The sequence below is a fragment of the Ursus maritimus genome, unplaced genomic scaffold, assembly GCF_017311325.1.
Source record: "Ursus maritimus isolate PB19 unplaced genomic scaffold, ASM1731132v1 scaffold_30, whole genome shotgun sequence".
NCBI lineage: Eukaryota > Metazoa > Chordata > Mammalia > Carnivora > Ursidae > Ursus > Ursus maritimus.
In genome coordinates, this window is record NW_024425564.1 from 17,752,522 (window position 1) to 17,765,361 (window position 12,840).

Consider the following 12,840-nt stretch of genomic DNA (forward strand, 5'->3'; position numbering starts at 1 on the left):
GAAAAGCAAACTGCCTGTTCAGTAACAATTCTCATTCATTCGCTAAAAACAATCTCTACCAATCAGACATTTCTGCCTATGGTATTGAACAGTCCTTAAAATAGAAGGGAAGAAACATTAGACCCGGTCCGTCTTGTGGTTAATGTGTAACGTCACTCTAATTTGATATCAGCAAGTGCCCTTGTAAGTCAAACTCACCACACTGAATCCTTGGTGAGTTTGGAGTTCACGTTCCCATCTTCTTCCAGGAAGATGTCCATTTGCAAATTGGCATCATTATCATGGGCTGAGAAGTAATTTGTAACGACTCTTGCAGGTATCCCAAGGCATCGCAAAACTGCAGGAAAGGACAGACCACAACTAAACCCATCACCAAAATTTAATAAATACATAGTGAACAATTCCTTCTCATAAGGGACTTCCTTCTTTACCAAAAAGAAAAGCCCTTTGCACGTATTAACCTCAAATGTTCATACTGAAGAAGGGGGACTATTGTCAAGCTTCGAGACTATGGAGAGAAACCTTGCTATGTGATTATTCAGAATAAATGGAATAAAAGGAATAAAATCCCAATAATGGGGTTCTAATTGGTTCGTTGCTAATAATACAATCACTAAAGTAGTATCATTTTAGTCCATTTAATAGGATTATGTTCCTGAAAATAATTTTTTTTTTAAAAAACTCGTCTAGATTTTATTTACTTATTTGAGAGAGAGACAGAGAGAGCACAAACAGGGGGAGGGACAGAAGGAGAAAGAGAGGGACAAGCAGACTCCCTGCTGAGTGGGGAGCCTGATGCGGGGCTTGATCCCAGGACCCTGAGATCATGACCTGAGCCAAAGTCAGAGGCTTAACTGACTGAGCCACCCAGTTGCCCCGGAGTAGGACAAATACCATATGATTTCACTCATATATGGAATTTAAGAAATAAAGCAGATGAACATAGGGGAAGGGAAGGAAAAATAAAATAAGACGAAATCAGACAGGGAGACAAACCATAAGAAACACTGAACTCTAGGAAACAAACTGAGGGCTGCTGGAGGGGAGGTGGGTGGGGGGAAGGGATAACTGAGTGCTGGGCATTACGGAGGACACCTGATGTCATGAGCACTGGGTGTTACATGCAATTGATGAATCACTAAATTCTACCTCTGAAACTAATAAAAAAATTTTTAACTGGAAATAAACAACAACAACAACAAAGCCCTCAGCTGATAGGACCTTATAACAGAGGTCCTCAGCGGGGTTTGCTCTTCTGGCTAGAATTTGTTCTTGTGACACTTGGTGGAGGGTGACACCACAGATTCATTTTAATTGCTAGAAAATAAATTACCTGGATGCATCTCTTGCCATATGTACCTATTGATTAAACTCAATCCAAATGCCCTCCCTGGTTCCCAGGATGCCAGACATCAGGGCTCATTGAAAATAATTCAGCTGACAATTTTAAGATTAATGGCTTGGCTTGCCTTTTTTCTCAGAATAGTTTAGCATTTTTAACCAAAGGCTATCCACCTCCTTCAACAGAACAACCTTGGAAGTCCAAACTTGAGTCTGGTAGCATTCAAGTGTCCTCATCAACTGACTTAATCTTAATACGCCAAACAAAAATGATGGCAGCCACCACCTGCTTCCTACTTCCATCTTCCTGTATCGATTCACAGACCCTATTCAAGCCCCAGTTTTATCAGTAAGATGATTGGCACTCTAGCTCTATTTCAGGCTTAAACACTAATTCACAGAATAAGAATTGTTTCAGAGTTTGCCTGACCTCGTAATTTTAATACAGGTGAAGAATGACACTGGGACACCTGTGCCTCCTTCCTTCCAACTTCCTTCTTGGGGTTTATTCTTACTTGTGACTTCCCCACATGTGCTTCTGTCTTTCCTTAGCTTACCACCAAAGCCTGTTTTCAGGAATAGATCTGATGACCCTTTCATACAAAAGGCATAAATGGATGGAAGGTGTTCACTATTTTATCTGGTTCTAAGCCCAGAGAAATTACACTAGGATAGTAAAATCGTAGACAGCAGGAAGAAAGGCAGAGGGTCCTTTCTGTTTTCCTGGAAACCTTTCCTAAGAGTGGTTGCTCCCATCGGGCACCCTTTACATAGTCTGGGCTTGGGAACAGCGAGGGTGGGGGGCTACCTCTAATCATTAGCCCATCATGAAGTTCAGCTTCTATCTAGAATCTTAGAGACCAGCACACCTAGGAAACTGATACACTGGCCTTTATTGCTCTCAGGAAATATATTCCTTTAGCCTTTGGGTATACTCAACTGGCTAGGAAAATAATATTATTCCGTTTAACACCATAGAAAAACAAAAGCACGAGATGAACACTTTCTTCCCACTTGATCACTGACTCATCTTGGATGGTCACAACTTTGAGATAAGACTGCGAGGCTTCGTGATCATTTATAAAAAAATGGCCTCATCCTGGCTTCCAGCCTCCAGCCCCTCCTTGACTTTTCTGATTAAAAGAAAAATGCTAACTAGGTAAAACATTCTTTATTAACGAGCAAGCAGAAAAAACACTCCAACTTGAGCTTAATGTTTTCTCCAAGGCTGTAGAAATGGCAAGTGAATGAAAATCATTACTAATGATGAAGACATGCTGCAATAAATGTATTTTTAAAAATATTCACTGAATTAACAATCATATTGTCTGGGCCTAGACAGGCAAATGGCATTTCAAAAAATGATGTGTGAAGCTGAAGAGAATAATTCTGCTCCCATATGTTTTCCTCTATAGATTAGATGTTGGGTAGATTAAAAACCAGAAGGGAAAGTGGGGAGTAAAGGCTGTTCATGAAGTTCTGATATCTAATTGCTCAGGGGCATTGAGATTCCCATGTAAAAATGGGGATGAGATCACCTATCACAATCTCTCCCACAGCTAGGGCAAAAATTAAGTGCATATATTTATAAAACTTCTCAGTGGTAAACAAGAAGCTAATAAACATATTTATAACACTTTTCAATAACAAAGAAGCAGTATATATCTATTATTATTTACCATTTAAAATTTCGTTAATATAATCTTTTTAAAATGTGGGGGGTTACAAAAAAGAAAATGGCATATCCTTTCCCTCGCATCATTTCTTGGCCCCTGGGACCCCCATCTCTCTGGGTGTTGAATGATGGATTATGTAGGAAATAGTCTGTCATTCTTTCTATAAAGATTCTGCAGTCAAAGAGAAACTATGAGCATATTTGGCCCAGTACAATTTAATTATGCATTGACTACATCCCAGAATAGCCATCTATAAAATCTAGAGAGCTAACAGGGTTGCTAGGTCTCTTTGCCAGTTTATAGATAAAATGTCTTGAAGTAAAATTCCCTTTACATTAAAAAAATGTTACTCAATTGGCTACTTACATGTGTTAAAGACACCAGCAAAAACCCAGCACTGACCATACCGGACTGGACTCTTTGTACTCTGGTATTCCAACAGAATGTCAACACTTCCAGTCCAGGCTGATGGGGGGACACCATAGGCATAGATATTGTCCCAGGATCCAACAAGGACACCTTCATCATCTTTGGCATTAACCTAAATGAGACCATGAGCGGTAAGAAGGAAGAAAGAACATTTAGAATAGTTCTCTTCAGACTCTGACATCAAGCAAGCTAAGGCATCCAGTGCCTTCCAAATGTCCTGTATGACAAAAATAATTCTACTTCTGTTTCATTTACTGTTGTGTTGTCAGGGAAAGTGATGCAATAACTAACTATGTAAGAGAAAACCAAATAACCAAGACTGCTTCTCAAATAACATATTATTGTAGTTAAGGTGATGTTGAATAGCAGCTAAGAAGAGTTGTGATGTCTTCTCTACACGCTTAGGAAAACATGTGCACAGGACACTTGGTCTGGTTGGAGTCGTGAGGAAAAGAGGAAGGACACCTGCAAAAGAAGATAGCTCAAGCTGCAATCAAATAGGGATCTCGCCTTTGTGGAAGAATTCAAAACTGACACATGATAAAAATGTATAGGTGGGGGGGGGGCAAAGTCTCATGGTCTAGTGAGTTTCGACTGTGATGATGAATTGCAGGTTCTGACAAACTGAAAAAGTAAATAGGTGTCATAGGAAACGTTAAGAGTTAATAAGAAACTAGATTTCCATGGATACCTCACAATGCTTATTTTAAGCAAGTTGCATTAAAAAAATGTTTCCTTTACGGTTGTTGAAGGTGATTAAGGTTTTGTAGTTTTGTTAAAAGGTATCTCCATTTACAGGACGGGCCTGGGTGTTATAGTGTAAGTATGGGGGAGATTTAAAAACGGCAATTTTGAAGATTTGGGAAAATCTTGCTACACATTCAGACCATGGTCTTCTGGTAGCAACAGACCTCAAGTGCAGGAACAAAGACCTCTTGTGTTTAGACATTAAAAAAACCATTTCAAGCCATCAGTTTTTGGGAGTGGGGCACTATTGAATCTTGCCTCTCTTGGTGTAACATTCATCATGTTTAATTATACTTAGAAGACAGTCTAGGTAAGAAGCAGTGGGAGCTTTTCTAAAAACTGGTGCCACTTCAACAAATGTTCATATGTTGACATGACAAGGGTTTAGGAGCCTTGATCCTCAAAGTGTGGTGTATGGACCAGGAGCAGTGGCATCCCCTGGGAGGTTGTTAGGAATGCAGAATCCCAGTCCCTGCCACAGCATACTGAATCAGAGGCTGCATTTTAACAAAATTCCGGGGTGATTTCTGTGAATGTTAATTTGAGAAGCATAGGTTTAGACTATGCCAAGAAGACATTAGCAAGCAATGTGAAACATATGATTGAAGCAGGTGTGTTTGGATTATGAAAACCATAGAAGATATATTAAAACATGGGACTTGATGTGTTCACTGTCTAGCCAATTAACAGCTCAGCCTCAGCACCTGCCCAGACCCTTCATTCTTAGGCTTGTTGTGTTTAGTTGTATAGGAGTCTATTCTCCCCCACTGGGTCATGAATTCATTGAGAATGGAGATTTTTAAAAATCTATGTCTTTTTTACTTCTCCCAAGTATGGGCAAAGAGCAGGTGCTCAATAGTGGTTGAATAATCACTTGTGTATTCAACAAGCATATAGTTATTGTTTATCTGAATAGGAATAAAACCTTCTCCCTGGGGAGAGAAGAACAAGAAACCAATCAAGAGGAAGTGAAGGTTACTAATGGTAAGACAGAAAGATGTACAGGTAAGGTGGAGGCTCAAAGGAGGTGGTAATCCATTTCGTCAGGTTGGAGGGTGGTGATGGTAGTGGGCTGAATAGGGGAAATTGCATGAAAGCTGGGTCTTGAGTGGTTGAGGGCCAGACAAGGCCATCTACATAGTGGAAACAGTTTGAATAAATGCTTGGTGCCATGAAACAATATGGCAGGTTCAGGGACCTGCCAGGAGCTCTGCATGGGTATCATGTAAGTAGACCATATTGGGTGAAATAGAAAATACCAAAAGGAAACACTTAAAATGTGCTTCTACTGTGAATGACAAACCCTCCACTGAAATATGAGATTTACTCTAGCACTGAGTGGCATTTCCCAAAGAGGGTCCTTCTGGAAAGTGTTCTCTAGATCACCCTTCAATTTGATTTAGACTATTTCTCCCCCTTGATTCTGTCCATTCAGGTTAAAGTAAAATTAACTACTCAGTTGATTTGTTTAATGTAGAAAAAGTAATTCTTTGGAGATTTCTGAAGGATCTTGTTCAGCTAATTGAAAACTCATGCTTTTGATGTAAACTTCAACTTTATCCTGTAACTATATGAAAATGACTGGAGTGCAACAGGGTTTAGTCAACCATTTTGGCTCTATTCATGATTAATACTTCTCCTTGCAGTTGAATTGATTATTTAAAAATCGGAATCTGTTATAATGAAGCCTGAAGAGCACCCTGGTAGGCTATAATGTGGTTTGGTCTTTGTGGGTAGATAGATTCAGTGTTAACTCACATCACCATCGCCTTATCCTTACCATTGAGAAATAGAATAGAGCCTATGAATCTCAGAGGTAAAAGTTCCTAATCTATGGTTCTAATGACTGACTTTCAACAGAGAGCCATTAACTAGAAGGCTATTTATAGCATCTGGCTGAACCCAATCATCTAAGGAGAAGAGAAAAAAAAAAAGCTCTCTTCTCTACAGACCTTTTAATTGTTAATGCTGAGCTGTTGCCCTGTTGCTAGATAAATCACAACTCTCATTTATTAGCATTTGGTCGGATTAGCTACTGTTTTCTAATTAGAATATTGATTTCTGAGGGGCCCAGACACTGAAAGAGGTTAAGTCTTTAGTGACACATGTAAAGGGTTAAAGTAACATCTTCCTCCGTAGACAACAAGGTATGTTTGGGGGACACTTCAAGGGCATGCTGGTTCTTTTTCATGCCACAACGGACTGTTTTAATACCCTGTCATGAACTCAGAGTTTGACCAGTGTCAGAATGAAATGTTTTGGACTTGCTTCACTGACCAGTGAGTGTCTAGGAGACAATATGAGCCCAGAACTTTGGACAGGGGGTGATATTCAACTACATTAAGTTTGCACTAAATTTTCTTCCCATAATACCTACAATATGGGAAAAGTGAAAAACCAGGTCCCCCAAAAGTCATTAACAGCAACCTCAATGGCATAATATAATTCAGCAAACTTCAAAATCTGGTTCCAAGAAAAAAATGGGATTACAGATTAGAATAGAGAGGTAGCATGGCTCGGCTCCTGACCCTCATCACTAGTTCTCAGAAGCCCTACTGTCAAGTCCACAAAATCATAAGACTTCTCATTTGTATTTCAAAATCTGGAAAGAAACTAATGGAATTAAAAATGCCAATGTTATTCTTGTTTTGACAAGAAGAGTGGAAACAATGACTGTGGAGAAATGGGTGAGAATGGGTCTGCATCTCTAAAGAGGTAGACATTCTGGGACTAGAGTAGGGAAGTGACGTAAAGTTTGAGAGTTACCCACCCACCCCCATGGAAATGAGATACAACACCTCCAATTAGGTGGGGTGGATTATTAGATGAGAAATTTAGTAGAACCTTAAAAGAAAGAGCAGAGCCAGAGTATTCTAACAGACATTGCCATCTCTTCAACTCCCCCCCCCCTCCAACCTTTCTTAGGGTACTTAAGAGTAGATGGAATGAAAAACATTGTCTCAAACTGTAGTTCAGAGGAAAAAACAAACTAATCTTAATTGGAAAGTGTCAAGATGTCACCTACACTATATTAGAGTAAACAGGACACTTAGAGAAGAATTATGCAAGTATGAACATGAATAAAAAGAAAAGAAGCAGTGAGGAGGGAGGGACAAAGAGAGAGAGAGGGAGGGAGAGGGAAAGGAAGAGAAGGAGGGGAAAGAGAGGGAGACAGAATATGAAAAAGTAATACTTAGAAGAATATAAAATTAAGAAACATAAGGAATTTTCTCACAATCTCTTAGGAGATCACAGACTTAAAGGACCAAATTGAGGACCAAATCACATGATCATGGAACTAAAAATAAAGTATGAACTATAAGAAACAGAGTAGATATTGGTAAAAAATAAAATCAATGACATGTACTAGGTGTTGGCTAATTGAATTTAAATAATAATAAAAAAATTAATGACATAGAAGAAAAGCTTGAGATAAAGGAAATACTATGAAAATATAAAGAGATGAAATTATTTGGAGATGAGGTAATGGTTATGGAAAAAAGGATGATACAACATAAGGCTAATTAGTATCCTTAAAATAGAGAACCCAACAATGCGGTAGCTGATGGTTCAGTCAGTTAAATGTCAGGCTCTTGATTTCCGCCCAAGTCAGGATCTCAGCGTCGTGGGATCAAGCCCTGCATCGGGCTCTGTGCTTAGCGGGGAGTCTGCTTGAGATTCTCTCTCTTTTCCTCTGCCCCTCCCCCTGTTCATATGCTAAATAAATAAATAATAAAATCTTTAAAAAATTGAGAACCTAACAAATGAGGCAGAAGATATATTTATGACATAATATAAGAAAATTTTACCTAACTGTGGAAAAATTGAATCTATACTTTGAAGGAACAATCTGTGCTCCAGCGTGATTTCATGCAGAATTCTCATTACTTAGGAACTTTAATTAGTTAAGCTATTTGAACTTAAGAATAAAGAAATAATTGTTCAGTCATGCAGGCAGAAAGTGCAAATTAGCAGCAAGGAAGGAAATAAGGCTGCCTTTAGACTATTCCGCAGCACCATTCAATGGCAAAACACAGTCGATCAATATTTGCACAGTCCTGAGAAAAAGAAAGGTTGACCAAAGAATCTTATGCACGGCTAAGAGGTTCTGCAAGTATAAAGTCAGCCAGCACTCATTCTCAAACATGAAGAATATCAGGGAATTTAGTACCCATTAAAACCAAACTACTTAAAAGTGATATCAAGGGGCGCCTGGGTGGCATAGCGGTTAAGCGTCTGCCTTTGGCTCAGGGCGTGATCCCGGCGTTATGGGATCGAGTCCCACATCAGGCTCCTCTGCTATGAGCCTGCTTCTTCCTCTCCCACTCCCCCTGCTTGTGTTCCCTCTCTCGCTGGCTGTCTCTATCTCTGTCGAATAAATAAAAAAAATCTTTAAAAAAAAAAGTGATATCAAGATAATTCTGGGCTGAATCAAACCAAGAACCCATGAACAAAGACACTGCGGCAAAAGATCCAGTGATGAGAAAAACCCATATAAGTTTAAAGACCTTTGGGAATTATAGTATCAGAATGACTATGAATTTTAAAACTTGATAATATGATAAGAACAATCTTAAAAAAATTAGACATGAAGGGGGAGAAAAGAGAGGGAGAATGGAAGCGCTGATGTTTTAATGTGTTGGGCACTCTTAGTTAATTGGCATCATCTAAAATTAAAATGTAATCTAAAAATATATAATTAATCTATTCTTTTAATGGTTTTTAAATAATCTTGGAAGGATCTGTTAAGAAATAGTATTTCTTGTAGTGAAGAAACATTTATTTGACATTTAACGATGTCTTCTGAGGCAATTCAGATTTTTATTTCTGTGAAAGCAAAATTTAATAAGATTAAATAAAACTTAAAATTAAATAGAATTTGAGTACAAGTAAACATAATGCTTTCGAATTAAGTAGCATGACACCATTTGGCATAAAGGCAAACAAACAGACCAATGGAACACAATAGAGAACACAGAAATAGATTCCAGAAATACAGTTAACTAATTTTTGACAAAATCCTAAAGATAATTTTACGATCAAAAGATAATTTTTACAACAAATGGTGTTGGAATCATTGGATATTCATACACAGAAATGAACTTTGATTCATACTTTATGCCATATAAAATACCTCAGAATGGATCATATGCCTAAATATAAAACCTAAAACTATAAAACTTCCAGGAGAAAACAGGAAAAAATTTGTATACCCTTTGGTTAGGCAAAGATGTCTTAGATATAATACCGAAAAGAAAAGAAAAGAAAAAAATGATTCATAAGGAATATATCTATAAATTGGAATTCATCAAGTTATGAACTCTGCTCTTTAAAAGCCATCATTAAGAGAGTGCAAAGTTAAGTCCAGAGTGAGGGAAAAGGTTTGCAAATCACGTGATAAAGGACTTATATTCAGAATATGTAAAGAACACTAGAAAACTCAGTAATAAGAAAATGAGAAGAATTTAAAATCATAGGCAAAACAGACACCACATCAAAGAAGATACATGGATGGCAAACAGAATGAAAGATGCTCAACATCATTAGTCAGAGGGAGATGCAGATTAAAGCTATAATGAGATAACATTATACACCCGTTAAAAAGTCAAAAATTAAAAAGACTGACCATATCAAGTGTTGGGGAAGATGTGAATATGTGGGACTTTCACATGCTCCTGGTGGTGGGTGGTGATGTAAAATGATACAACTGGCAGTTAAACATTCTGCCAAAATTCTTAAAAATTAAACATACACCTATCATATGACCCAGCTGTCCCACTCCTAGGTATTTCAGAAAAATAAAAGCTTATGTCTATGCAACAGCTTTTGCACGAATAATCCTAGCTTTATTTGTAAGAGGGAAAAAAACCTGGAAACAGCCCAAATGTCCATCAACAAGTAAGTCAGTAAACAAATTGTGATTCTTCTATATAATGGAACACTACTCAGCAATAAGAACAAATACAAACAATAATATGAATGAATCTCAAAATGAGATAAAGAAGACTGAAAGAAGCTAAACAAAAAAGAGTACATACTGCATGATTCCATTTATGTAAAATTCTAGAAAATATAAATCAATGTGTAATGATGGAAAGCAGGGCAATGATTGCCTGGGGATGGTGGACAAAGCAGAGACTAGTCAAAAGGAGAAATTACAAAGGAAACTTCTGGGGAATGATAGATATGTTCATTATTTTCATTTGGGTGATTGTTTCAGAGGTGCATTAAACTTATCAAAACATATTCTTTCAATATGTGTGTTTTATTGTATGTTAATTATATCTTAACAAAGCTGTAAAAAGTAAGTGTAATACTTTAAAAATTAGCATCTATAGTATAATATCATTTATGATTTTAAAACAACATTTACGTACTTAAGTATCTATGTATCCAGTTGAAATGATGTACATTAAATATTAATAATAGTTATCGCTTGGTGGTACAATTTGGGTTGATTTTTTTTTGAGGAAAGATTTTTTTAAAGGTTTTCACCTTTCAATTTTTCTGAATTGTCTAAATTCTTTTTAGAGAGCATTATCATTTTTTGAAAGATTTTATTTATTTATTTGAGAGAGAGAGTGAGGGAGAGAGCATGAACAGGGGGAGAGGCAGAGGGATTGGGAGAAGCAGACTCCACGCTGAGCAGGGATCCTGATGAAGGGCTCGATCCCAGAACCCCAGGATCATGACCTGAGCTGAAGGCAGACGCTTAACCAGCTGAGCCATCCAGGAGCTCCAAGCATTATAATTTTTTTAACCAAAACATAGAAAAAGATCTTTCATAAAAAGAGACTGGAAGCATATATGAAAGATGCTACTGTGTTCAATTCTTGAAGCAGGGCTATATATATATATATTTTTTTCTTTATAGTTTTTTAAATGTTTAGGAATTTCTCGCATAGGTACCTTAGGGGAGAGAAGAGTTAAAATTTATTCTGTGCTCAGTGGGGTGGGGTATCTCTGAATTCCAGGCTTAGGCCCTTGGGGAGTGATTCTACTGGGTTTGTTCAGATATGGGGAAAGGCAGAGACAATGCTCTTTGAGGACAATGATTCAGGAATTGAGCAATTATGGACTGTGGGAAGTCCAGTCAGGATATAGCGCTTTTGGGGTGAGAAGCCCTTTGAATGGGATGACTGTAGGAGGACTAGCCTGTGCTTGGTTCTGTGATGTTAGGGTCTGGTGCTGGGGTCATGCTGGGTAGACCTCCACCGCAGGGTCAGAATAAGGCCCGGGTTCCTGTACAGTTCAAAGGACAGGGAGGGCCTTAAAGCATAACCAATACTGGACCTCTCTCCAATTTTGGTATTGGGGAATTGGACAGATTTTCACCTGATATTGAAAAATAGAGAAAAGTGACATTTCTTGATTCTCCAATTTCCTGAAACATATATGTTTACATTTTATATAATTACAGTTTTTTCCTGCTTCTTTAAGTATGTAAAGGTATTTTTCTTATACTGTGTGCACATTGTATATGACTATGATGAAATAACTTTTGTTATATTCTGTTAAATTTCATTGTTAAAAGTTATGTTCTCATAAAGGCTAGGATTTCTGTAACTCTTGTAGAATTTAATTTTATGTCTAACCCTGTTTATAATAGTGTCTTGAAGACCACTGGATATAAATTTTGGGTAACGTGAACTAGCCTCAAAGATGGAGAGTTAAATTTGGGAAGGAAAATAATTATTTCTTGAGTAAAATTCTTTCCAGGTTTTATGAACCACAAGCCCCCAGCTACAATCTGGAGGTGATCAATCTTAGCTGTAGATGGAACTGGTGTAGTGGTGTCAAATTGTGCCATGACACTCTAGGGATTTGTAAAAGCAGCTCAGCCGTCACTGTGTTGGGGGGTGGAGGAAATGATTGAGTGGTGGTGGTCGTAGCTTCAGGCACCAAGTCCCTTCAATGACAACAGCTTTTTCTTTCTTTCTTTCTTTCTTTCTTTCTTTCTTTCTTTCTTTCTTTCTTTCTTTCTTTCTTTCGTATTTGGGCTCAAGTGATATTTGCTTGGAAAAAATGGTTCCAAAAAGTAAAATGTGAAAATGCATTGATCTGGGAATGTAGAGATCTGTTTCTTGTGTCTTCCCCGTCATTTGTCAAGTGATGTGGCAAGTACAAGGGAGATGAACAAATGCATGGGAGGAAGAAATAGGGTAGCAAGAGCTCTATTTCCTCCCTTGCCTGGATCCTCATCTTTGATCCTTTTGGGGCTTTCATAACACCTCTAACAGTTAGGATTTTGATCCAAAGAGTAAGAAAGCCATGTATTATCTCGTAGGCTTTTCATAGTGGTGGGCTTAACAAGCTTTTTTCTGCCTTGATGCTTTTAGAAATATCATTCTCTCTTCCTGGAATGCCCTTCCATACTCAAACCCTTTCTTTATATGGTGCATGCCTACTGATTCTTTGCAACTCAGCTGATTTCATTCTGGAAATCTTTACCTATCACTTTGATTTGGATGTCCTCTCTGCTCACATAGTATTCTTTGCTTTGTAATGCTCTCCTATTTACCATATTGTTTGTGTCATTGGTTGATTGTCTTTGCTCTCATTGTGAGGAAGGAAGATACAATGCTGTTTGGCTTTGTAACCTCAGTACCAGCACAGAGTAAACAGTCAATAAGTTCTACCTAATGAA

The 12,840-nt window shown here is 37.8% G+C and overlaps 1 protein-coding gene across 1 annotated transcript in view; it reads right to left on the bottom strand.

Annotated features, from left to right (window-relative positions):
* F13A1 (coagulation factor XIII A chain) overlaps nucleotides 1-12,840 on the bottom strand; it is a 163,757-nt gene that overhangs the window by 61,797 nt on the left and 89,120 nt on the right. Inside the window, exons 7-8 of the mRNA XM_040645023.1 lie at nucleotides 3,384-3,558; nucleotides 199-337 (exon numbers count right to left, since the gene is read on the bottom strand). Coding sequence (XP_040500957.1) covers nucleotides 199-337; nucleotides 3,384-3,558 — 314 coding nt within the window. The remainder of the gene's footprint in view (nucleotides 1-198; nucleotides 338-3,383; nucleotides 3,559-12,840) is intronic.